This window comes from Gasterosteus aculeatus, chromosome 16, assembly GCF_964276395.1.
Source record: "Gasterosteus aculeatus chromosome 16, fGasAcu3.hap1.1, whole genome shotgun sequence".
In the NCBI taxonomy this organism is placed as follows: domain Eukaryota; kingdom Metazoa; phylum Chordata; class Actinopteri; order Perciformes; family Gasterosteidae; genus Gasterosteus; species Gasterosteus aculeatus.
Genome location: NC_135704.1, coordinates 18,939,133 through 18,964,790, shown reverse-complemented (window position 1 = coordinate 18,964,790; position 25,658 = coordinate 18,939,133). Strand labels below are relative to the sequence as shown.

The 25,658-nt window shown below is 48.9% G+C and overlaps 3 protein-coding genes and 1 long non-coding RNA gene across 9 annotated transcripts; 3 read left to right on the top strand and 1 right to left on the bottom strand.

Annotated features, from left to right (window-relative positions):
- Positions 1–512: 512 nt before the first annotated feature.
- cryl1 (crystallin, lambda 1) lies at positions 513–12,073 on the bottom strand. 2 transcript variants are annotated; one of them, XR_013453047.1, is made up of 10 exons: positions 11,731–11,909; positions 10,998–11,105; positions 9,834–9,960; positions 6,701–6,862; positions 5,997–6,092; positions 5,404–5,502; positions 4,789–5,037; positions 2,518–2,626; positions 1,001–1,110; positions 513–787 (listed from the first exon to the last, which is right to left on the bottom strand). XR_013453047.1 is itself a non-coding variant. In XM_040201631.2 (9 exons), exons 1-9 carry the CDS (start codon positions 11,769–11,771, stop codon positions 671–673), a joined length of 969 nt encoding a protein of 322 aa, XP_040057565.2. In that variant the 5' UTR covers positions 11,772–12,073; the 3' UTR covers positions 513–670. The 2 variants fall into 2 exon arrangements, 1 of the variants encoding a protein (XP_040057565.2); XM_040201631.2 differs by lacking the exon at positions 4,789–5,037 and having other exon boundaries at positions 11,731–12,073.
- LOC144388804 (uncharacterized) lies at positions 3,360–6,575 on the top strand. The gene is made up of 2 exons (XR_013453048.1): positions 3,360–3,476; positions 3,639–6,575. It is a non-coding gene; the product is annotated as an uncharacterized LOC144388804 (long non-coding RNA).
- On the top strand, positions 12,063–23,733 carry ift88 (intraflagellar transport 88 homolog). 5 transcript variants are annotated; one of them, XM_040201626.2, is made up of 27 exons: positions 12,063–12,368; positions 12,864–12,926; positions 13,365–13,424; positions 13,576–13,629; positions 13,893–13,956; positions 14,084–14,153; positions 14,641–14,731; positions 14,912–15,016; positions 15,354–15,456; positions 15,790–16,136; positions 16,630–16,700; positions 16,773–16,859; positions 17,194–17,293; positions 18,120–18,206; positions 18,292–18,478; positions 18,858–18,966; positions 19,078–19,228; positions 19,320–19,435; positions 19,886–19,938; positions 20,080–20,145; positions 20,229–20,335; positions 20,809–20,872; positions 21,112–21,162; positions 21,445–21,462; positions 21,604–21,648; positions 23,259–23,360; positions 23,428–23,733. In XM_040201626.2, the coding sequence occupies exons 1-27, from the start codon at positions 12,249–12,251 to the stop codon at positions 23,547–23,549; spliced, it is 2,613 nt and encodes an 870-aa protein (XP_040057560.2). In that variant the 5' UTR covers positions 12,063–12,248; the 3' UTR covers positions 23,550–23,733. The 5 variants fall into 5 exon arrangements, with proteins under 5 accessions (XP_040057560.2, XP_077947005.1, XP_077947004.1 ...); XM_078090879.1 differs by lacking the exon at positions 21,112–21,162; XM_078090878.1 differs by lacking the exon at positions 21,604–21,648.
- On the top strand, positions 23,428–25,206 carry il17d (interleukin 17d). The gene is made up of 2 exons (XM_040201632.2): positions 23,428–24,457; positions 24,733–25,206. The coding sequence occupies exons 1-2, from the start codon at positions 24,156–24,158 to the stop codon at positions 25,037–25,039; spliced, it is 609 nt and encodes a 202-aa protein (XP_040057566.2). The 5' UTR covers positions 23,428–24,155; the 3' UTR covers positions 25,040–25,206.
- The last annotated feature ends 452 nt before the right edge of the window (positions 25,207–25,658 follow it).

Below are 25,658 nucleotides of genomic sequence, written 5' to 3'. Positions count from 1 at the left end.
CACTAAGCACGTTTTGTTATTGGGAATTTTCTCCCCATATCTTTTTAATTTAATCTAATTTAGCTTGAACATTATTTATTGTTATCTGTCTTAGTGTTGTGTTTATCCCATCATCAAGGTTTTATCTGAAAAAACACTGATTAGATTTATAAATAAACACGTTTTATCTCTTGAATTATGAATTCTAATTGCACGTCTTTCACAAATTGTGGTAAAATATATCTAGTAACGTCTATTGTTTGCATTGCTCCACAATATGCTGTAGTCCACATATATTTGATGCATATTTCAGTATATTTATACAAGTGTAATGTAATAAAGTACGCGTGTAGCCATATAACATTTTTACTTTACTTGAGTACTTCTACTTTCTTCTACTTTATAATTCTATTCCACTATTCTTATTCAATAACGGTGCTCAAATCAAGATCACAAAAGATAAAAGTAAGCAGGATATTCATGAAAAATTATCAATGCAATATAATCTAAAATGAATTAATAAGGCTTCACTCTTCCGCAGAGGAACATTTTATTGGGAGAATATAGAAAGTACATAAACAGGAGGCTGTATTGTTTGTCCTTTAGGACCTGATGTGATTCATTTAAATCAAGTCTTTAATCCTCCAACAACCGTGAGATCAAACGCACTGAAAGCGTCACTCAGAGGACTTTATTCGTGACCTCCGTGGTCCTTCTTCAGCTTGGCCAGGCCCATGAGGAGCTGGTCCCGCCTCTCCACCCGGGCCGACAGGTGCCGCCGCTCGCTGGGGACCAGCTGGCTCATCTCCTGGGGAGGAGGACACGAGCGTGAGGACGAGCGAGACGACGGGTGTGAAGACGAGCGAGAGGCCTCGTTAATTCAGCCCCGCGTGGCTAACCCGTTAGCATCCCGTGGTGGCATGTGACTCGTGACTGAGCGAGGGGACACAGGGGACAGAGGGGACCGAAGACGTCATCGGGCGGACGGTTCTCTCCACAAGATAAAACATCACACACTCACGTCCACGATTCTCCGGGCTCCCTCGGTGCCGGAGAAGTCCGGGACGGGCCCGAAGGAGGTCAGCATCCTCCTGATGCCGTCCCCGTACCGCTTCATGTAGTCCTCCAGGCCTGGGGGAGGATCGGGGGGGGGGAGATACGACAGCTTCAGCTCCTCGTCATCAAGAGGTGAAAACGCCGTAAATCACGTCACTCTCTTGAACGTTAAACCTAACGAAGTACTTTGTACGAAGTACGAAGGAAGGAACTTTATTTTGAAAAGGCCGCACGCATCCTGGTGGATAATTAACGCGGAGCAGCTTTTCCCCGAGTGTCCGAGCCGTAGAAGCTCCTCTGGCTGAAGAGCTTTGAGGGAACTACTCTTATTATTAAGAAGACGTCTTATTGTTGATATATAAAGCATATAATAATAATATATAAACATGTGGAGCTAAATAATCAGAAATGAGGAGAAACTCCTCCACACCAGCTCTTTAATTCAAACAGGTCAAAGGTCACCCTGAAACAGATCTTTGTCTTTTCTTTTAACGTTATTCAGACTTTGTTTAGGACCAAAGAGGCGTTTTAAAGGAGCTGAACGGTGGTGTGACGGAGGAGTGGGAGAAGCCTCCTGCCCCCCTCCTCAGATGTCTGTCTCCTCCTGGCTGGTCAGTCCGATGTCTTAACTGTCCGCAGACTCCGATGGCCGATGTCCTCCGGAGCGCCGCGGGGCAGAAACGGCAGTGCTTTTTGTACGTTTTGTATGTGTGCAACTGTTTTAGTTTGTAGATGACAAACACACAAACCGAACACACGGTGATAAATATGACGCTTTCCCTTCTTTCAACTGACGAATCGAGCCAGAGACAGTTTCTGTGAGACGCGCCGAAAGGACACAGTGAGGAGCCAACGACGCTGCCGTGTTTCCTCTCTGACATTTCGCTGCCCTGAAACCGGATTCTACCGTTCGAACCCGAGCCGGAGAAACGCAGAAAGGAGCGCAAGCACTTCGCAGACGGCAGCTCCCTGTTTTCGTTTTCCCTCGGCCAGAGACGGAGAGGCTGAGTGCTTCTCTATCTGATGGGAAGGGTTTAAAGGGGAAGAACAGGGGATCTTCCTGTGAACACAATCGTACCCCCGTGTCCCGGAGGAGGGGGGGACTTGGCCACTGTAACTACAGGTAGATTTGGCACCGGGTGCTCTGTGAGTTTTGGATTACTGGTGTGAGGGAGGGCGTTCACTGGGACCATCAAAAGACGCTTTGTTCCCGTGTGTGTGTGTGTGTGTGTGTGTGTGTGTGGGCCTCTCTTTGGGTCTCACACTCAACTTTGATATTCTCCACCTCCCTGAGGGTTCACGCTCGCTCCCCGTGTGTGAGACACGGAGACGTTCTTCCTCACAGACGTGAATCGCTGTGCGACTCCACTGAATTACACGAATTGGATGGCGATCAAAGGGATTCCCGCATTAATGATCTGCATTCCAAACGGAATCCTTGAATCTGTTTCTGCTCTAAGCGAATGCGTGGTTTCCTCGTACCTGCCGGCGCGTTGAGGTGCATCGTTTCCATGGGGCCGATGAAGGCGTAACGCATTCCCAGCCCCTCTGACATCACCAGGTCGATGTCCTTGACGGAGATAACGCCGTCCTGACGGAGTGGGAGAGAAAGCACACTTCATTTGTCCCGAGTGAGTAAACGTATGACTAGATAACGCAAATACTTCCTTTATCAGCGGGTACGGCGTGGACCGGGCCGCAAATATGTGGCCTCGGGGTGTAAGAACAGACACATTCAGGTCAGAGGCACCTTCCACGGGGGGGGGGGGTACCGGGAGGAGAGTGGCTGAGGACGGAGGGATGGAGAGACCCGGGGGGGGGTCAATGATCTTTGAGTCAGAGATACCTGTTGGCCCACACCGAGGTGGGGGGGGGGGGGTAATCAAAGCTCGGACACAGAGGCAGGGGGACAGGGTCGTCTTTGTTTGGGTCCCGCGTCCAACAACGGGTCCGTTCTCTGGGGTCTTTTCTCCACCGCAGTCACTGGGGGGCAACCGGCCGCTTTCTCAGCCGCTCTGCTTTCCAGCGCTGGCCCCGGCTCAAGGGGGGGGGGGGGGGGGGGGCTGTTATGTAAGAAGGCCACTGTGGGGTCACGGGCCTCTTCTGCTCTGTTTCTGCCTCCTCATCCTCTCTGGGATCACAAATCAACAAACCGGCTTCTCCTGAGACTTCGGGTTGAAACAGACATCCAGCCGCTTCCTGTGACCCAGCCGGGACTTCAGGATTTACCCGCTGAGCAACTTCCACCAGAGGAGCGGTGAAGGAGGAGGAGGAGGAGGAGGAGGAGGAGGAGGAGGAGGAGGAGGAGGATCATTCCTGTCGGACAGGTCGCTCTTTTTCAAACACGACGACGTCGTCATTTGCGCCAAAAGCCTCGAGCTACAAGATTGTACGTGACTGAAGTGAGCGAAAGAAAACAGAAACAAGACGCCTGGATGAAGGTGAGAAGTCAGCTGGTTCATTTGTCACGACACGTAATTAAAAAAATGTCTTTTTTACTTTAATTGTCCCCCCACAATTATTTCCACGTTCCGCACCCGGCTGTCGACGGGTAAGATGATAAAAAGCTTTGTGTTGCACTCAACCTGTGGCTCATTCCACAGACTTTAACATCACTGTGGGACTTTTGTCAGCTACGACCGGACGGCGTCCTCGGGGGTTAATTCTGCTCCCCAGGGGTGAGCGGGCCCGAGCGCGGTACGGAATGTCATGTCCACGTGATGCTGAGCGTCCACAGGTCAGTGCGAAGACACAAATACCAGCTGGTGGGCGCGCGGATGCTCTGTGGCGGCCTGCAGGAGGGACGCCGACGCTCCGCTTCAGGGATTCCCAGAAGCCGGCGCCCCCACCAAACGCCCCCGCCCCCCTCCACATGTCACTCAAGGAGAGACGCATCCAACAGAAATAGACTTAAAATGACCACAAAGAAGCTTTAAAATGATGAAATCACACAAATCAGCCACAAAAAGACCACAAAGAAACACACTTATTAAAAGAGAGAGAGACTGACAGCGACGATGGAAACACAAATCAACAAGCACAGAGAAATGAGCGTGACCACAGAAAGCGACGGGGAACGATGACTGAACCCATCTCTTAAAACCACAAAGAGACAGAAAGGCCGGTTTCACCGCTGCTGCATTGAACGCACAAACGAGAGCTTCCACTTTGCTCTTCAGTGAAGCGGGAAGCTCCTCTTGAGAGGAAAAGCGCCCACGCACGCTCCACGGGTCACGTCGGCGAGGCCCTCTCCTGCGGTCGTCCTCCTGCAGGGACGGGTTCGGCCCGAGGGGCGCCGGCGGCCGTTTCCAGGAAGGCAGCTGCTTTTTTTTCGGCGCGAGTGACGCCGCGGCGTTCCGTCTGCGCGCGAAGGCGTCACAGTGCGCGCTCGGGTAAAATCGCGCGAATCAAAGCGCCGAATGTCCAGACAAGCGTGGACGCATGTGATGGACGAACCTCGCCGCCAGTGATCCATTCGTCCCTCTTCTGTGCCGGACCAGAGGGTAAATAATCCGTCCAATCCGAAGATCACATGAGGTTCCTTTCGTCCATCGATGTGCGTGTCAGAGTGTCTCTAGATGACTTCAGTTACACTCACAACTTGTGTATTGACACCAACACATGCAGCAGTCTAAATCGTTTCGTTAAAGGGTATTTGTTAAGATATATAAACATTCTTATTTAATTGCGCCTTGTGAATCTTGGTTATTCTTTATATTTGATCTCTCGCTGTGTGTCTAAAACTATCCTCACCTGAAGGCGTCGGCGACGACAGAACAAGCAGCGCGAGTCTCAACGGAAGAAAAGACGCCTCTTATGAAATAACTGCTGCTCCCATTGACCTCCTCGCGTTGCGCTATTCTTTTGTCGTGGTGCCTTCACGGTTACTTTTTGTGTGTCCGTGGTCCAGACGCACAGCGTCGCTTGGTGCAGCGACCAGGAGGACACGCAGGTTGAGAGAAAAGAGGCAGAGGGACGGATGCGAGAGCCTCTTATTGTGTCCTGTGAGTGTGTGAAAGAAGAGAATAATCGGAGTAATTGATCCCCCACAGAGGAGCTAATCCATCACAGCCACGACAGTCTCTTATCTGACCAACCATCAGCCATGAGGACCTTTAGAGAGATGGAGGACATCCAACACCACCCACGGTAGCACCGGGGGGCCAAAAAGACCCTTTAAACACACTGGCAGCAGCCACATGCGATATGTGGACACGTATGGGACGCATTCAATCCCCCCCCCCCCCCCCCCCCCCGGCCTCCGGCTTTCGCCTAATGTGAAGTTCACTTGACGCAAAGGATGCGCGTAATGTCTAACAGTGAAAAGGAGAAACAGGACCCGGTAATGATTACGGACTAGAGACTGACCTGCACCAGCCTCCAGGACTCTGCAATGACGGCCGCCTGCACCCTGTTGAGGGCAAAGCCGTCGATCTCCTTCACCAGGCGGACGGGCGCCTGGCCGACCTGAATCCAGAGGAGGGAGTCAACAGCTGGAATGGGGAGGGGGGGGGGGCAGATCAATGCGTTCAAGATAGTGCGGGTCTTCGTGCTAATGTTTGATGCTATGCTTGGACCTTTCTACCAAAGTACATTACACACTAGTTGAGGAGGATTGAATAGTTCATCTCCTGCAGGGCGTAGTTCTCATTGTGCAAGCGGGCAAATGTGGAACAGGAAAGAGTTGATTTAGTTTACTAGGAATCTAAACACGCCCAGCGATGTAAACACATTCTTCCTAGTAACGGTTGGCTTTTAAGCAGTTGTGAAAGTAATTTGCCACAGACTTGCAAGAATTGTTTTGAACCATGGTGGCGCCTCATCTCAAAATCAAACCGAACGCAACCAACCGACAGATGGACAAACAAGTCCTTCTTCCGGGGCCACATTGGTTTGTCTGAGAGCCGACAGTGACTCTCCCCGGCAGGTCCTGACGTAGCTGCCATTGTTCAGGCCTTCACCTTGGTCATTAGGGAGTGGGCGGTGTCCACAACGGCTGCTGCCGTCTCTGGGTGAGGTACCAGCTCCACCAGTTTGACGTAGTAAGGTGGGTTCACCTGAGGAGCACAGGAGAGTCGTCACGGGGCGGCGACAGGTACAGAAGCAACCCGAGCTTTGACCTTTACGGTGGACATTGGGTCACATGAGCAGGTTCTGGGGTTGAGACCCTTTGTTACATTGATTTGGTGCTGAATTTAAAACATTTTTATCACGCGAGAATCAATGAAGCTGATCAAAAAGCCATTTTATAGCCACAGAGATGAGATCCATTCATGTTGTAGTTTCAGACTTTCTAAAAAGGGACCTAAAGGGTTTAAAGACTTCTGACACTACGGTTTAACACGAGCGACGTCACAGCTTCCTGAACTTCCTGAACTGGGAACCTGATTGACAGCTGAAATGATATAAAGTAACGATGACTACGCAGCAAACCAGAGTCAGATGCTCCATGCAAACGCACTGTGCACTGTTCATTCTGCACACATTGTAGTGGCAAATTTGCGATTTTGGGCTCTACAAAATAAAATCGAAATAAAATTGAACTCTGCGGCGTGCTCATATAACTGCTACAAAGTAAACGAAGCTACGTGGGTTGATACGCATGTACAAAAGCCTGCAATCCCCTTCAGATGTCGTAGCATCGTAGCATCGTAGCATCACTGACCGGATGGGAGACGAGGCAGCGGCTCCTGTTCTGCACCGTGGAGAAGACCTTGCTCGGCACCAGACAGGAAGTGGAGCTGCTGAGGACGACGTCCTCCCCCACGAGACGCTCGATGTCCCGGAAGACGCTCTGCTTGACCTCGAGCTGTTCGAACACGCACTCCTGTGGGAGACGCACAGGCAGCGCGGGGTCGTCATGGGGCCTTTGTTTCATTCAGCGTAACACTCTCACAAGATCAGTAACGCTGTATCCATCGTGGCCGAGCGGCAGCAAAGACAATGTCCTCAAAAATAGAAAAATAAAGGACGTTTGTCTGAGGAACAGGACGTCATAAAAACACCTTTAGGGGCACCAGAAGCCCTTTGACTCCTAATTTGATCAAATGAATGAATACTTTATCATACTTGTACTATATTGGTAATGTACTGACAAATACAACCCAAAACTGTCTATAGAGTAGTATAAATACCACTAAAAGGTCCAACGGTGTATTTGTGTGAATCGAAGGATCTTTTAACTTTTGTCGTCAATCTTTCGTCAGGAAAAAAAGATACAAACGCGCAATTTACACCAAATCTTGAAGTTGAAGGACAAACTGTTCCTGTGCTTTTCCAACTGGATACTAGTTTGGCTTTTGCCGCCGTCCCCGTGGAGGCGGTGGAAAGGGGCGGGCCCTCGGGGAGCAGCGGCGGGACGTCAGCGTTCTGAAGAACGCACATACCTGCCGACTGTGTGAGCAGCGAGGCGCCGCCGCGTGGGTGGTGTGCAAACACGGAGACAAAGACTAGCACTGTCCTCTCTGTCTCTGTCCTCTCGGGCTCTGTCGCTCTGTCCTCTCGGTCTCTGTCCTCTCGGTCTCTGTCCTCTCGGGCTCTGTCGCTCTGTCCTCTCGGTCTCTGTCCTCTCAGTCTCTGTCCTCTCAGTCTCTGTCCTCTCGGGCTCTGTCCTCTCGGTCTCTGTCCTCTCGGGCTCTGTCCTCTCGGGCTCTGTCCTCTCGGGCTCTGTCCTCTCGGGCTCTGTCGCTCTGTCCTCTCGGGCTCTGTCCTCTCAGTCTCTGTCCTCTCGGGCTCTGTCGCTCTGTCCTCTCGGGCTCTGTCCTCTCGGGCTCTGTCGCTCTGTCCTCTCGGGCTCTGTCCTCTCAGTCTCTGTCCTCTCGGGCTCTGTCCTCTCGGGCTCTGTCCTCTCGGTCTCTGTCCTCTCAATCTCTGTCCTCTCGGCCTCTGTCCTCTCGGCCTCTGTCCTCTCGGGCTCTGTCCTCTCGGCCTCTGTCCTCTCGGGCTCTGTCCTCTCGGTCTCTGTCCTCTCAATCTCTGTCCTCTCAGGCTCTGTCCTCTCGGCCTCTGTCCTCTCGGGCTCTGTCCTCTCGGCCTCTGTCCTCTCGGCCTCTGTCCTCTCGGTCTCCTTTGGAAAAGGGCCGGTCGATGATCGATTGGTGTCTTGTTATCGGGGAACGTGGCGGCGACTATCTGAACAGGAAGACTCGTCACACTTTACAGTAAATGTCATTTAGCTTCTAGGACAGAAGTCTCTTTTGTCCCTGGTTGATTTATTCCGGTCCGGCTCTCTGCGGCTTAAGAAGAGCTCAGTTAAACCGATAACGGCCACCGAGACGGTTTGTTTTTGTAAGCGCGACTGAAGACGAGGAGTCGAGTCATCGAGTGTTCTCTGCAGGTCTCTGCTCCGGGTGGTTCAGTAGTTCACTCGCTCTCGAGGGGTCGCCAATGGCAACTGTTTTGGCAAAGTGACAACTCTTCTCTCGGCCCGTTTCTGGGGCGACCGGGGCTCATGGAGCAGGAGACATCTAACCCCTGCCGGCTCCCCCTGCGCGGGGAATTATTTCCTCTATGTGTAAAATAACACAGAAATGACTTCTTCTTCATCAATGTGAGAAGGGGGGGGGGGCGTCTACACGCCTGCAGCCTGATTGAGGGAAGTAAAATATGCACAAAATACACGTGTTCGTTATTAGCTGACGTGTAACTATCTTAATTAATCATACCTCAAATCAGTTCAATATAAAACCTTTTTTGTGTTGTGTTATTATTGTCTCTTTGTATTTGTATTCATGTATTTAATAGAACAATGAAAAAAAAGACCTATACATCGAGATATGTATATATATGTATATATATATATATATATACATATTACACACATACATAGATATATAGTTTGTGCTGCGCTTTATTTAGACTCCTTGTGTCGGAGTCGTCCTCTCACACACTAACACATGACGTTGCGCCCCCATGAGGACAAATCCTTTGAAGGAAGAATCAGAATGTTCTGAGATTATTACAATCACTCCAGATATTTGATTCAGGGTGCGTTGGATTAATGGAGAACTAGAAAATAAACCAACAGCTCCAGCAGGGGAGCCCAAACTTCCCTTTCCCACATCTACCAGCTGTGACTGGGGGATCCAAGGCGTTCCAGTGCAGAGATGTGATCTCTCCACCTGGTCCTGGGTCTTCCCCGGGGCCTCTTCCCAGCTGGCCGTGCCTGGAACACCTCCCTAGGGAGGCGCCCGGGGGGCATCCTCACCAGATGCCCAAACCACCTCAACTGGCTCCTTTTGACGCAAAGGAGCAGCGGCTCTACTCCGAGCTCCTCACAAATGGCTGAGCTTCTCACCCTATCCCTAAGGGAGACGCCAGCCACTGGCCTGAGGGAACCCATTTCGGCCGCTTGTACCCGTGACCTAGTTCTTTCGGTCATGACCCGTCCTTCATGACCATAGGTGAGGGTAGGAACGAAGATTGACCGGTAGATCGAGAGCTTTGCCTTCCGGCTCAGCTCTCTTTTCGTCAAAACGGTGCGGTAAAGCGAGTGCAATACCGCCCCCGCTGCTCCGATTCTCCACCCAAACTCACACTCCATCTTCCCCTCACTGGTGAACAAGACCCCGAGGTACTTGAACTCCTTGACTTGGGGTAAGGACACATTCCCTACCTGATACGATACGACACGACTGGGACGTTATTACCAATGCTTTAACACAGCAGCAGCATTTAACTCCTTCCTGTACAGTTGGGTGATTTCTTTAAGAAGTAGTAACTTTTGTAAATTCTTAAACCTTTGAAGAAACCAAAGCGGTCGGATGAAAGAGGCGAAGTGAGGCGGTCGGGCGAGTCACCTGAACGAAGAAGGCGCCCTGCAGCGCCTCGGCCAGCTCGTCATGGCCGCTGAGCAGAGCGAGCTGCTGCGTGGCGGTCAGCTGACCTCGCAGCATTTTAGCTTCCTGCAGCTCCTCCAGCTGCTTCCTACACACACACACACACACACACACACACACACACACGCACACAGACCCACAAAACAAGAGAGACGGAGGAATCGTTCCTTTAAAGTTGAACCTTTATCAAAATGTGAAAGCAGCAGGTTTGTGTGGTAACTACGCTGATGATCATCAGAATGTGCTAAAGTCTAAAGAGGCACTGAAACATACTGAAATCTCCTTCTCGTACTTTGTGTTCAATAACAATATAGTTTTAAATCAGCAAGAAAACACACACAGACAAGAGGAGGCTGAGCGACCGATGACTCCCTCCACTGTCCATCTCAGGAGGAAAGCAGCGGGTTAAAGGTCGGTTGCGTTAGTCCGGCCCTTTGTCATCCCACGTTAATGTTTAACTAGCAGTGAGTCGGCCAGGAGAGACTCTTTAGGCCTGAAACACGGGTTTGTCTGTTTGTTAGAGGACACTGCATGACCTCTACAGTTAGAGGTCATGCAGTGTCCATGTGACTTCTGTGCAAGGAGGAACTGTCTGACTTTACTTACTTAAAAAATAACTAACTTGTTGTTGATTGGGCCGCCCCGCGTGGACTAAAGTGGTGGTGTCTCTTACCACCAGCCTCCCTTTAGAAAACCTCTCATTCTACTGCAGCAGCTCTCACAGTCTGCCTCTCAGCCCCGGTCCTGGTTCTCCCAGGCCCCCCTTCCCTCCAGCGGGTCCAGCGCTACGTTCTGGGTCTCCAGAGAGGAGAAGCTGCTGGAGGAGGAGACGTTGCTACTGCTGCTGGGAGCTAAGCTCTCCTCCTCCCTCCAGAGCTCCCAGTGCAGGTCCAACCCAGGAGCCGGATCGGGGACCAACTAAACAAGAGACTGGTTCACATAGAGGATCAGGACTAAAGTGAGTCTGGTTCAAATAGAGGAGCAGTGAGACTGGTTCAGCGATGTCATCAGGCGGACAGTAATATGTAACCCATATGCAGAAAAAAGCGATTGTTGTGTGTTTATATGCAACGCCACATTAATTAAGATTGCACTGATCTGCGCTGGGTGGAGAAGGAGGCTGACCCGATCTCCACGACGGCCTTGGCCGACTCTCCTGGTTGGTTGTCGTAGATCTTAACGCTGTAGCCTCCGCTGACAAACACCATGGCCCAGGAGCGGCCGATCAGCCCACTGAAGCAAAGCAGAAACAGTCATTCAGGATGTTTGCTTAGTCTCAGCGTAACCCTGGTAAACAATAACAACGCCACAGTTTGCTCTCTTCGCCGCCACTTCTTCCATAGACATAGAACAGCTTTTAAAATAATATACAGAAAATCAGTAATTTGGACAATGCAATCATGAATTGGAGTATATTTAAGTGATTTAAATAACACAACAAAGAGTTGTGTAGCGTAACTACAATGAAATGGCTAATCAATGATAAATAATGGATGCATCTTTGTTATTCTATATAATCTTATAATTAATCAATAGACTGATAATCATCCAATATAATGCAGCATTTTTGGGGGAGAAAAGCTATAAATAAAACGTGATTGAGTTTAGAGGTTAGTTGTTGACTTTGTGTTCAGACGATGTAACATTTCCGTCAACAAACGCAGGCTCTTGATCGGAAGAGTGGCAGCAAATGTGTAACAGTAAAAGATTGAAGGTTATTATCTTAGTCGTTGAACACACTTAAGGTAAAGGAAGTCATGGATAAGTCCCATGTTAGCTACACAAGTAGCTGCACAATCAACATGACAACAACTCAATGCGACGCTCAAACAACGTGCAAACGTCTTCTGTAGCTCACCTGCCGATCACAGTAATGATCTTCATGTCAGAAGAGCTCATTTTAGGACTTTGTGAGGAGATCGGATCAGACGAACGTTGCCACCAACCCGTCGCCCCGCCCCTCGCCGGTCACGCTGCCGAGTGAAGCTACGGCAGCTTAGAAGGACAAACGCTACGCGGAAATAAACTGCATTAACATCATCTAAAACACAGACCTAGACAAATATGGGCCATTCATTTGCTGCTACGATGGTTGATTAAGTTGATTATTGTCATATTCGCATCGCTAAAGATGAAACTACGCTGTGAACGTGGAAATCTAGCCGTTGGCTTACATCTGTATCCTAGCAACGGATGAAATCAGCTTCGACCAATTGCGTTCATGTTAGTTTGTGATTGACGCGTGCCAAACCAATCAGATGTTTCAAAACCTAAACTGTCCCGCCCACGCCGCGTTGAACTGTGGGATTGAAATTTTGAAACGACAACAAACTTCTCTCCCTTCTGTATTTGTACACATCACTGTCCGTATTATTGATGGTCCTGTCGTTGCACCGCCACGCCAGAGAGAGAGAGATGGAAAACGTTCACCTGGCGGTGGAGGAGGAGGATCTTTATTCCGGTTACAACGACTATAATCCCACATTTGACTCCGAGGTGAGTTAGCAAGCTAGGCTATGCTGGCTAGCTAGCTAGCTCTGAAGGTGGCAGTTTAGCTGCACAGCTCGAAGCTAAGGTTTGGATAGATGGTGAATAACAACATGAAGCATTTGAAGTTAATGAATTGGCTATCACTCATTTTAAATATACGGACGAGGAATATTTCAAGACTAAATAGCCTCTCATCAGACTGCTTATGATCCTAGAAAACAAACATTCATTATTCTTAATTAACTACAGGGTTTGTGGCTTGAATTAACAAGATATCTCCAATGACACTTCTTGAATCCAATTTGTATTTACATACAAGTATTTATTATATGGAGATCGTTCTTGTTCATTTGTGCTCTTTAGAGTATTTTTTCAAATCATTGTTTTTACTTCTTCATAAAACTCACTCTAACTTTGTTTTGAAGAAGTGCTTTCTGGATAAGGTTTATTATTATTATTATTATTAAAATAATAATAATAATAATTATTGTCAATTTAAAGGAGTTAGAGAATGATGTGGGCTTCCAGCAAGCAGTGAGGACAAGTCACGGAAGAAGACCTCCGGTGAGTACCTACTGTTATTTACTTAAGAATATAATCATCTAATACATTACTGTATATTATGCTCAGCCTCACCTTTACAGCATTATAGTGATGAACACATGAACGCTTTGACTATTAGAATACTGCAATATTATAAACAATATGTTTGGTTATGAAATGAATCCTTCTGCATATTGAGTGCTTTTACTTGTTGAACTTTTTCATACTTGATGAAGTTTTGTACTTTTACTTTTTTTGTAATGCAGCAATGAACTGTATATTTTTACTCTGACATTTCTTCCTCTACTACATAAACTCAAGTTCTGTACTTAAGACAGATTTTGAGGGACTTTTTTTGAGGGATGTTTTGTAAAAGTGAGGAGTGAGGGAGTGATTAAGAGGGAGAAATGATTACATTAATTACTTAATACTCATGATAAGATGTCTTTAATTACACAGATGACTGCAAAAATTCCTGGCACTGCCATTGGAGCTCGGCCCTTAGCTACTTCCTTTGGAGTAAGTACAACGACCCGGAATAGTTACCAAGACAACTATGAGCCCTTCACATTTACACTCCTACCTATAAACAGGTTCTGTGTAATAGATTAGTTTCAGGTAAACGTGCCTAAATCACCTTCACCTGTCTTGTCCCTTTCGTTTCCTGAAGGCTCGGGTCCCTGTGGCCTCTTCAATGGGCCGACCCATGACTGGAGCTGTGCAGGTGAGGCGGATCGGTGGACCCACACAGGTTCTATTCAGCATAGTCGACAGATGTCAGTCAGTGCTTCATGTGGGCTGATTTTAGAGCGTTTGTCGTAGGTTTTATAAACATTGCTTTGTTCGTGTGTATTTACTCAAAGCGGAAAAAAAGAACCGGCTAAATATTAAGATGGCTCTGTTTTACAAATAAATGAAAAATGGAGCAAATACGGAAAACAATGTGATTTAGTTTTGACTTTTTATTGCTATTTTTTAATGTGACAGGATGGAGCGGCCCGACCGATGACCGCCGTCAGGGCGGCGGGTTACACCTCCTCCATGACCCGGGGTGAGTTCCAGGGAGTCAAACAGAAACTGCCATTTATCTTTGTTGTTTTCAATCTCCGTAAAGCCAAAGGACATTCAGGCATGAAGCAGGATTGTAATAAACAGTAAAGCACGATATGTGCTTTCAGGCTCCACCTTTGACCCTCTGGGCCAGTCCAGAGGCCCTGCAGCTCCACTTGAAGCGAAGAACGAGGACACGTGAGTTAACACTCTTGTATTCATCCAGGTTCAAAGTGCTTCACAGATCATTGTCAAGCAGAAAACAAAACAAATTGAAAACTACAGACGTCAAAAGCATAAGAGGAATGGTCAAAGTTTAATGCACCAATAACGTGTAATAAAAGCTATAATAACAGCAATAGTAGTAAAACAGCAACTTACCAAACCTAGTCTAATATAATTAGTGTGTACAAATGTAATGTACACAAATAAGTGTAAAATATCATTGTTAAATAAATGTCTTGCTGAACAAAATAGGTAATGTTTAAACTCACAGGTTGAGGGTTTTGTTTAGGATTATAACGGCACCACCTAAGATCAGCGTGTGCATATCCAGTCAGAATGAGGTATTTGATTCTTATACGCAAAGAAGCAATCAATATCATTAATTAACACTTATTCCGGGGGAACTGGTGAAGAAGCAGCAGTGTCTCAACTTGTGTTTCTCTTTTTATTGTCCTTGCAGTCCCGAGGAGAAGATCAAGATCCTGGAGAAGAAAGTGAACGAGCTGATAGAAGAGAGCTGCATGGCGCAGAGCACCGGAGCCTTACAGCTGGTCAGACGCAACGTTCTGTTTAGTAGAAGAGAAGCGCCTCATTTGTCATTTGTATTGATTGTTGATCTGATAAAAAACCCTCTTACTGATTTAGACAACATGGTGGGTTTTAAGTCGTTGCAACTGAAGCGCTCAATACTTCCTCCCCTGCTGGCGTTGTGCTCTGATGTGTCTCTGCAGGCTCTTGAGAAGGCCAAAGAGGCAGGGAGGAAGGAGAGAACCCTGGTGAGACACAGGGAGAAGTCTGGCAACGGGGACCACATCAATCTGGACCTCACCTACTCCGTAAGCAGCAGCATTTAGCTTCTACGTCACAAGCCTTTTCCTCCACACTCAGTTACTCAAAACTCCTTTTGCCGTGTCAGTTATTATCTGACGTCTAGTAATTGTCATTCTCAACAATTAGAGGAATCACTTCCTCTCCTCCAGCCGTCTTCTCCTCTTCCCGATTCCCTGCAGTTTTTCTCGCTCTTCTCGTATAAAATGCCACCTACACATTTACCGCCGCATTGCATCCTGGTCTATTCGTCGGTGCTGGAGAAATACTCTTTGCCTGCTTTGTCTTTTGTTGTTTTGTGTAATAATTCCATGTGGAAATGTTGAGCGTGTCGGTCGTTTTCAGGTTTTGCTCAACCTTGCCAACCAGTATGCGAACAACGAGATGTTTCCAGAGGCCTTGAACAGCTACCAGGTCATCGTGAGGAACAAGATGTTTAGTAACGCAGGTGAGCCCATGTGTTTAGACCTGTGCCCTCCACAAGACGGGACTGAACCTCCTTTGTTTTTTTTTATATGTCCATGAAATGAGAGAGGATATTTATCATACTGTGATATCTGCTGGTGCAACTTCTAAGTGCACATTATTATGATTACGAACACGTCCTCAAAGGCTGAAACAAGAGACATTGGTAACAAGTACCCTACTGTTACTATACCTGTGAGAGGAAGTCAAAGTGCAACATTAACTACTATTTAAATTAAAGGAACAGCTCTGTGGTCACAGGCCGTTTGTCTCAAAAGCTCATATTCCAACCATGGTGCTTAAATGACCCCCGCAGGCCGCCTGAAGGTCAACATGGCCAACATCTACGTCCGACAGAAGAGCTACCCGAAGGCCATCAAGTTCTACCGCATGGCCCTGGATCAGATCTCCAACGCCCACAAGGAGATGAGGATTAAGATCATGCAGAACATCGGCGTGGTCTTTGTGCGCATGGGCCAGTACTCGGACGCCATCACGTCCTTCGAGCACATCATGAGTGAGAGCCCCAACGTCAAGACGGGCTTCAACCTCATCCTGTGCTACTACGCCATCGGGGACCGCGAGAGGATGAAGAAGGCCTTCCAGAAGCTCATCTCCGTCCCCCTGGGCGTGGACGACGAGGACAAGTACATCCCGTCCAGCGTGAGTCTGCGGCGACGCATGTGGCTTATAGCGGAAACAGGAAGTGTTAACAGCTGGGAGATGGAGATCTTCTATTATTAAAATGAAACTGTTTTTCACAATTAATTCCAGCGGAGGCGTTTTAGTTGATTTAACTTTCTGTTTTTATGTGTTTATTCTTCCCTTTTAATCCTCTTTGTGTTCAGAATGTGTGGAACGATCTTTGAAAGGTTTATTATTATTTTAACTTTATTCAATAGAGGATTTTGTTTCTTTGTAAGGTGATTATGACACAATATCTGCTAGTAATTCCAAATTCAATACATTCCTCACAATTAAACATTCCCAAGATCCACAGGTCAGTTGTTTGGAGCAGCACTTTAAAATGAAACAAAAAGCCTTCAACACAGTTTCCACGGGACTGAAAATGCTGCAGATGCTGAATACGATAATAAGAATGCCTCCAAGAATAAGCAAATGAAAATCTTCATGCAAATGTTGTCCCGTCTCTCAGGACGAGAGCGACTCTGAACTGGTCATCGAGGCCATTAAGAACGACAAACTCCACCAGATGGAACGAGACCTGTAAGAACCAAAAGCTCCGCGTTGGTCCTCTGCAGCCCGATGCCGTTCCTCATGTCGTCTTCCTCCCCACAGAAAAGTCCTGGCTGAGAAGTACATCATGACGGCGGCTAAGCTCATCGCTCCGGCCATCGAGACTTCTTTTGCCACCGGATTCGACTGGTTGGTTTGTTTGTTTGTTTCCTCTCAACATCGGAGGGTTCAGGATGTACGAGAGGATTTGTTTTGAACCTTTTAAAGCCACTAACAGAGTTAAATCTGTAACGTATCTAATTCCCATTTGTTTGTAGAAACTAGGTCTAACCACTGAGAGTTGCCTTGTCAACAATATAAATACAATGTATTTATTTTACACTTCTGGTACTTAATGTACATTAAGGAATATGAAGGTGCACGAAGCAGTAAAAAAAGGCAACGTTGTTGTTGAAGTCCAAAAGCATCTCATCAGAACCTGAACCGGTGGTACCGGTGGTACCGGTGTGCTGCTCGTTCCCAGGTGCGTGGACATGGTGAAGAGTTCTCAGTACGTCGAGCTGGCCAACGACCTGGAGATTAACAAAGCCATCAGCTACCTGCGCCAGAAGGACTTCAACCAGGTGACCGTCAAAGGGACGCGACACTCCGTTCGGGCCCCCCGGCCCCAAACATCCGTGCTGTACATTTTCTAGTTGGCAATAGAGTGGTACATTTTTAATTGTCGTTTTTAACACAATTCTTTACGTATTTGAACCTGTAAAACATGTCGCAATAGTAATTCTATTTAGAATTTGTTAAAATAATCATATTACTTTTTTATACAGCACAAATTTATAGAATTTATGTGGCTCAAAGTGCTGTAAATTAAAAAATAAATAAAAACAGAAAAAAGAAGCAGTTTAAGTGTAATTAAAATCCATCAGATGAATAAAAACAAGAAAGAGAGAGAAAGTGGTTCCTCCCTTCCACGTCCCCTGGCGTCCGCTCGTCATTTTCTTTCTATTATTTTCCATCTTTCATGTTTACGACATCTCTGTTCACGTTAACCTCGTCTCACCCTCTGCTTGCCCTCCATGCTCCCTCGCCTCCTTCTCAGGTGGAGGTACGTGTGCCCCCCCCCCCCCGTGAGGTTTGGAGTGTGTCGCTGACCTTTTTTCCACCCTCATAAAGCAGAACGTGTGTGTGCGTGTGTGTGTGTGTGTGTGTACTATCCTATGTCAACTAATCAAATGTGAGTTCTATGGAATAAACCCAATGTGTATCCGGTTTATCATTAAACTCTTAATTCTCTTAACTCGTAATTCACTTCATGGTTTATTAAACTCGATCTGTTTTATTTATTGTATTTTTCTAAAATAACCACGACACATTTAGTTATTTGCTGAAACAAAATGTTTGTCAGAGGTATCCCGGTTGCCCTGATAGTCTTTCTTCACGTGTCACCAGGCCGTGGAGACGCTGAAGACCTTCGAGAAGAAGGACAGCCGAGTGAAGAGCGCCGCGGCCACCAACCTCTCCTTCCTCTATTTCCTGGTAAGCTTCCCTCATCCATGGGTGTATAACGTAGGAGCTTCATTTACTGAAGCCCCCCCCCCCCCCAATCCTTCGCCCGCCACAGGAGAAGGACTACGAACAGGCCGACCGATACGCCGACCTCGCCATGACCGCCGACCGCTACAACCCGGCGGCGCTCATCAACAAAGGCAACACGGTGTTCATCAAGCAGGACCACGAGAAGGCCGCCGAGTTCTACAAGGAGGCCCTGAGGAACGACTCCTCCTGCACCGAGGCCCTCTACAACCTGGGTAACATCTAGTGGGGTGACCTTCTGAAGGAGTGGAGGCCCTTCAGAGGGGCAGCAAGTTAAATCCCCTGTGACGACCTCGTCTTCACAATAAAAGCATAACGAAATACAAAGAGGAAAACAGCGACGCCGGCAGTGTGAGGCGCCTCAAATAAAAGCCGAAATTTAAAGTTACATGTTTTACTCTCTGGGGTGGAACGTCACTTTCTCCATAAACTAAGGTGGAGAAGTAATGACGGACACAGGTAAGGAGACCACAGGTAAAGAGACCACAGCCCATGGTCACCTTTGTGTCACCTTTCCTACACGCGAGGGCGTCGTATGAAGTCTCAGCCCAGAGTTTGTTCATCAGACCTTTGTCTCCGTCCACCTGATCCCAGGTCTGACCTACAAGAGGCTGAATCGCCTGGAGGAAGCTCTGGACTGCTTCCTGAAGCTCCACGCCATCCTGAGGAACAGCGCCCAGGTCATGTACCAGCTGACCACTCTGTATCCTGCCGAGAAGAAGGCGGCGTGACTGCGTTTGTGTGGAGCGGCTTCCCGTGTGGATGTTTGTGGGGGTTTGTTTTCCTTGACCCGCCCCCCTCCCCCCGCCCTCAGGTATGAGCTCCTGGAGGATCCCCAGCAGGCCATCGAGTGGTTGATCCAGGTCTTGAGTGTGACCCACACCGACCCCCGGGCACTGGCCAAGCTGGGAGAGCTGTACGACGGCGAGGGGGACAAGTCGCAGGCGCTGCAGTACTACTACGAGGTACCAGGAGCCAACTGCTGTGTGTGTGTGTGTGTGTGTGTGTTCCTGCATGCGGAGCGCAGCGATCTGAACGCAGCGTGTCTGCTGCTAGTCCTTCAGGTACTTCCCCTCCAACATGGATGTGATCGAGTGGCTCGGGGCTTATTACATCGAGACGCACTTCTGCGAGAAGGCCATCCAGTACTTTGAAAGAGCCACGCTGATCCAGTAAGTAACAGCCGATGGGTGATGAGAAGAACCACACAGATCTGTGGCGAATGTACGAGTAAACATAAACATATCACTTCAAATAGTTTCATAAAACGCACTGAAGCTTGATTGCTTTGTTTTACAGCTGTTTTGTTCTATGCTTCTTTTCACTTTGTTCTTGTTAATGTTGTTTTCTGGTGTTTCTGTGTCTCAACGTTCTTGGTGTCATAATGTTTATGTGTAAATACACTTGAACTCATAACTAAAGGTTGAGTTATCCAATCAAATGAGATTAAATGCATCTATAAGAAAGCTAAAAAAAAAAAGTGTCTTTCAGCCTCTTAAATGTTATTTCTACACTTTTCTGACGCGATTCAAGTCTTATTAATCTTGTTTGGATCGTCTCATCATACTTTCTGAATGCAGCGTTGATCTTCTTTAAATATGAATTCTGCTGCTCTTCCTCAGACCCGCCCAGGTGAAGTGGCAGCTCATGGTGGCGAGCTGCTACAGGAGAAGTGGTGAGAAGGAACAATTCATTAACTCAAATCAGGTTTATTCCCATACAGTAACGTGTAGAAAAACAACCCCTCGGGTGTATTCCACCAGCAACCGGCCCGATTACAGTTCTAAACGCAGAACCTCTTGTTCCGTCTTCACAGGAAACTACCAGAAAGCTCTGGAAACGTACAAAGACATCCACCGCAGGTTTCCAGAGAACGTGGAATGTAAATCTCCCCGACTCGCGCCACTTTACACGGAGCGGCTGCAGGCGGCGGTGAGGGGAATCAAACTGTCCGTGTGCTTGCAGGCCTGCGTTTCCTGGTGAGGCTGTGCACCGACATGGGGCTGAAGGACGTGCAGGAGTACGCCACCAAGCTGAAGAAAGCGGAGAAGATGAAGGAGATCAGAGAACAGGTACGTGGCTTTTAAGAGGTCACGGGAGCAGGCCGATTATTTCATGTGTAAATACGTCCTGGTGGATCCGTAGAGGAGCCCTGGCACACAACCACGCCTAAAAAGCACACTCCCGTCTACGGCCGAAGATGACAACGTGTTCTGGGGTCAGTGGAGTTTGTGAAGGAGGCGGGACTTGGAGCCCCGCGCGAGCCAGGGAGGGATGAAGAGGACGGCTTTGTCAAATCACAAGCAGCTGCTCGTAAATCACAGCGTTGACTCGTCGATAAAAAAGCCTTTTTTTTCTCTTCCCTTTGCCCCTCGAGGCTCCTGCACGTGTCTTTGTTTGGTTAATGTTTCCCCTCAGCTTTTTCTTCAACTGAAGTCAATGTGAAAAGAAAGAAAGATGTCCAGAATCCAGCGGTCGGGCTCCAGATGTGTTTCCATTCAGCACACAATCCAAACGAAAACGTCTTCCTTGTCTCTTCCTGCAGCGCGTCAAGGCGGGGCGGGAGGGCAGCGCCCGCAGCCGGCGAGAGGGACGGGAGGGCAGCGCCGGTGAGTCTGTCGTCACCATAGCAACAGAGGTCCCGCTGTGGCTCGAGTGTGGAAAGCGCAAAGCAGCATCTTAACATTTCACAAGTCCGGTTCACTCATCAGAGAGTCTTGTTAAAGTCCTCACAGGGGAGATGGTGCCGACACGTCATCATCCCTTGACCTGTGTGTGTGTGTGTGTGTGTGTGTGTGTGTGTGTGTGTCCTCACTTGTCTCCCTCCACACACGCTGCCCGGCGGCAGGCGCCTCCACGCCCGTGCTCGCCTCTCCCAAGAAGGCCGGCGTTGTTACGGGTACACGTGCAGACACCACACTCCTCCCGTCTAACGCCGTCCCGACAGATCCACCAAACAAACGCGGCTCGGGGGCCGAGTGCAGACACCACAGAGCAGCCGAGATTCAGATATATGGATTAGATTTATGTGTATATAAATATATATACACATCACGCACCTGTTGGTGCCATTACTGCTGATAAATAACGGGGTCCAACCTGTTTGATTTGATAAATGTTGCTCGTGACCCTTTTTGAAGTTGTTAAACTTTCTGTCCTCCTTCCTTTTACGGCTCGTCAGAGGCGGATGTCAAAGCAGGTGAGCGGATGAAAGCTGCCTCCAGCTCGCTCTGGTTTCCCGTGTGTGCAAACGCTCTTCGGCCCTTCGCTGTAATCTCTCTGCTTCTTTCCTCCCGCTGCTCCGACTCTTTTCTCGCCGCGCTTCCTGTTTGCTCCTCAGCCGGTGCGTCCAGGCACCTCAGCCCGCCGCCGGACTCGGGCAGAGGTGCGTAGACTTTGAGCTCCCGGACACTCGGCTGGTTCCTCGTGAATCTACAATCCCAACGAAACGGAGAGTCGGTCATTTTTATTTATCTCTGCAAAATCAAATATGAAACTATCATTTATGGACTGATCTGCAAATACTTTTGCTTTTAAGTAAATTTTACTTTGTGCCTTTCGTTGACTACAAAGTCTAGTTTCTACTAAAATGACTGGAGTGCCTCCTCTTCCTTCACGTGAGCCCGACTTTCTCCATGTAGCACATTCAGTATTCATTCCTTTATTTAGGGAGCCACGTAGCCGCATGGAACAAACACGGCTTCTCTGGCTTCACACCAGTTTATTAACCATTTCATGTTCTGCATGTGCACAATGTTTCCTTATAAGGATGTGATTTTGGTCAAAACACCTGAATCTGGTCCAGGAATCTTGTGTCGGGCACCTGTGATGTTGATCAGTGTGTGCATGCAGATGGATGAGGAGGGAGAGGGAGGGAGGGAGGGAGGGAGGGAGGGAGGGACTGCCCACTCACCCACTTACCCAATCTTTCAGATATTTGAGAGAAACCTCAAGTGCACCTGAAAGTTTTCCCTCTTGTTTTCTTCAGTTTGTGTCGATGGTTTTATTTCTCATGCTCTCAAACCGGCTTCATTCTTTAATGTGAAACTGGTGAACTAAAGATGCAAAATCTGTTTTCTTGTATTTTCTTTTTTAACTTTGGGGTTTTTTCTGAAGGAAAAGTGAGTTGTAAAAGTTGCATATCGATCTCCACTCTGAAATATAGCGTCCAGGCTCGTTGCGACTTTAATTGTTAAACTGTCGCACACAGTCAAGTTGTGTCGTCCATCTCGTCTGTGACTCCCACTTGTGTGTTCTAACACAACGAGAAAAAGAAAACGGGATCAGATTTTCCATCCCATGGTTTCAGTTTGTGAGACGACGGGATCCTGTTTTTCAGCTCGCTGTTGCTCTCCTCCGTTTCCACGGTTACCTGGCAGCCAGATGTGGGCTGCTGCTGACTGTAATCACTCACTGCAGCGCTCCGCCAGCCGGTCAAAATACCCGTTCATTCATTCACTCTTTAATCTTTAATTGTTCATTAAACAAAATCCAGCCTTAACATTGGCAGTTGCAGAATAATAGTAATTATAAGAAGCAGCAGCTGCTTTGACATGAAGAAGATATACCTAAAAAGATGGAGAATAAATCCCATGACAAAGTGAGATTGTCATAAGATGGAGAGTAGAACTGAATAATGTTAAAAGCAGCTGCTGTCCGTACACACGCAGCACCGCCTGGTTTGAATCGGAGGTGGAGGTCTGAATATTTAAGCTCAACAGACCAGAACCTCGAACCTCATCTGTGTCAACATGGATACGTCTTGTATCGTGTGTGTGTGTGGGTTTGTCGACACACACACACACACACCGAGGTCTCACGTCCCCCCCATGTTGACTCACGAGGCGTGAGAAGCAGCGCAGAGCCTCCCGAGTGTCTCACAGCTGCTGTCTGCTGAATGTTACACAACCCGTAAGAACACTTATTCCTTGTCTTCACCCTCAGAATGAGACGTTTGTGTGTCTGTTTGTGTGTCTGTTTGTGTGCTTTGTGCAGACGCCGGCCACGGCAACACCAAAGGAGAGCGGCTGAGCGCCAAGATGAGGTCACTTCCTGGTTCCAACGAGCCCTACGAGGCCAACAGCCCCAAGGAAATAGGTAGGCGTGTGCAGGGGGGGGGGGCGAGTCCCCGCGCGCCGAGTTGAAACGTTCCTCTGGTGTGCAGATGCGTCCTACGTGGACCCCCTGGGGCCGCAGACGGAGAGACCAAAGACGGGGGCCAAGAAGCGGGTGGAGGGCGACGACTTCGCCGACGAGGAGCTGGGAGACGACCTGCTGCCGGAGTAGCTGCCTCCGTCAGCCCGACCCTCCGTCAGCCCGGCCCCCCCGACGCACAGTCACCCTGTCCCTCCGTCACCCGACCCTCCGTCACCCTGACCCCCAGCCCCCCCGACGCACAGTCACTCGTTACTTACTGGTCATTTACATCATATTTATTGTTTGTTTATATCATTAAAAGAGAACATTTTTACTTCTTAAGTCTTTTTTTCACTCACTGACAATATTGAATCATTGATTTCCATTTCTTTGGATGAGGCAGAATATTTTAAAGGGGGGGGGGTGAGAAAAAAAACACAGCCGTTCTTTTAAAGTTTAAAAATGATTTGTGGAGTGGGCTTAAGACGATTTTGTAACCTATCAGTTTGGGTTCGGAGGGGAGGGGGAGGTGGGGGGGCAGCAGGAAAACTCCCCCTCTCTCTTCTCAAGCCTCCAGCTCGCTCCTCGTGCATCATTCTGAGGTCATCTTTTCTCCTGGTCGGAGCTCACGGGTTTCCGTCGCGTGCGCCCTCAGAGCCTCTTACCGGGGTCAACGGTCAGAACCGGAGGAGGTCACGTGTGCTCTGATAGTCCGCTGTTTATTTTTCTTCTTATGTATTAACGCATTTCCGCGTGATGACGCATCGGACCCGCGTCTTCCTGCTGCTGCTGCTGCTGCTGCTCGGCGGGGGGTCCGCGGCGCGCCGCGTGCGGAAGAAGGCGCCCCGCGGCCGCGCCTGCCTGGACCTGCCGGAGGAGATCCTGGAGCAGATGTTCGGGCGGCTCTCGGTGGGAGTGATGAGCGCGTTCCATCACGCGCTGCAGCTGGAGCCGCAGGACAAACTCAACCTGACGTGCCCGAGCCGCGCGCGCTCCCCGGCCGACGGCGACAGCCGCCTCCCGGTCAACCTGCTCAGCGTGTCGCCGTGGGCCTACAGGTGAGACAGGTGCAACGCAACGAGTCGCATTCATGCACAACAATTAGTAGTGAAAATATTAATTCTTTAATGGGTTTCATTTATTCCTGAAATAATAAAAAAAAAATTTAAAAAATAAAATAAAAAGAGCAGACGAATATTCGACTATTTTAAATTTTCTGGAATAAACAAGTTTAGATTTCTAAACATTTTTGGACCAACCAAACGTATATTTTTATATTTTTTAACGTCTGAGAGCCATTAAAACATTTAAGTAACCGTCGGGTTTCCCGCAGGATCTCCTACGACGCGGCCCGGTACCCGCGCTACGTCCCGGAGGCGTACTGCCTGTGCAGGGGCTGCCTGCTCGGCCCGCTGGGGGGGGAGAGCGACCTCTACCGCAGCACGCCGGTCTACGCGCCCTCCGTCCTGCTGCGGAGAGCGGGCTCCTGCGCCGGCGGCCGCCACGCGTACACCGAGCTCTACGTCTCCATCGCCGTGGGCTGCACCTGCGTGCCGCGGCTGGAGAAGGAGCGGGGCGCACCGGGGGGGGGCGCGCGGGCCAACGCGGGACGGCTCCTCCCTGCAGGCAAGAGGACGTGAGGGAAGCTGGACCGAGAGCCGCTTTCGTACCTGGTCGACCTCTGTACCGACTTGATGTCTGGGGCAAAGATACAAGAATTGTTTGGACTGGTTTCTTAAAAACTATAAAGACACATTAGACATCAAATGTTACTGATAATATACAATAATAAACAAGCTTATGTTCACATCTTTCCTGCTTCTTCTTTGTCAAACGGGCCGCTGAGTGTCATCAGAAGCACGCGGCATGAGAAAGGAGAAAAACAAACCGGAAACTACATTCAAGCATGAAGATACTACAAAGCCCTCACCTGCTGCGGAGATCTGATCCTCGTCCACCTGGACTCTGGGTGACCACTCTGCCCCTGCAGCTGGAAGGATGCAGAGGTTCCGGCAGGAGGGCCTTCTGGGACGGCTGCTGGGGGGCCAGTATAGGACGGCAGCGGGGCAAAGAGCATCATCTGGCACTCGCCCCCTTCTGGTCCGCGGGGTCCTCAGCCGTCTGATGGCGTAGCCAACAAAGTACTGAGGGATGTTGTGGATGTCTGTCGGGGCAAAGCCGGGCCCCCCCTGCCACCGGTCCCCCCTGCCGCCAGTCCCGGAGGCAAGAAAGCGCTCACCTGGGAAGGAAAAGAAATGG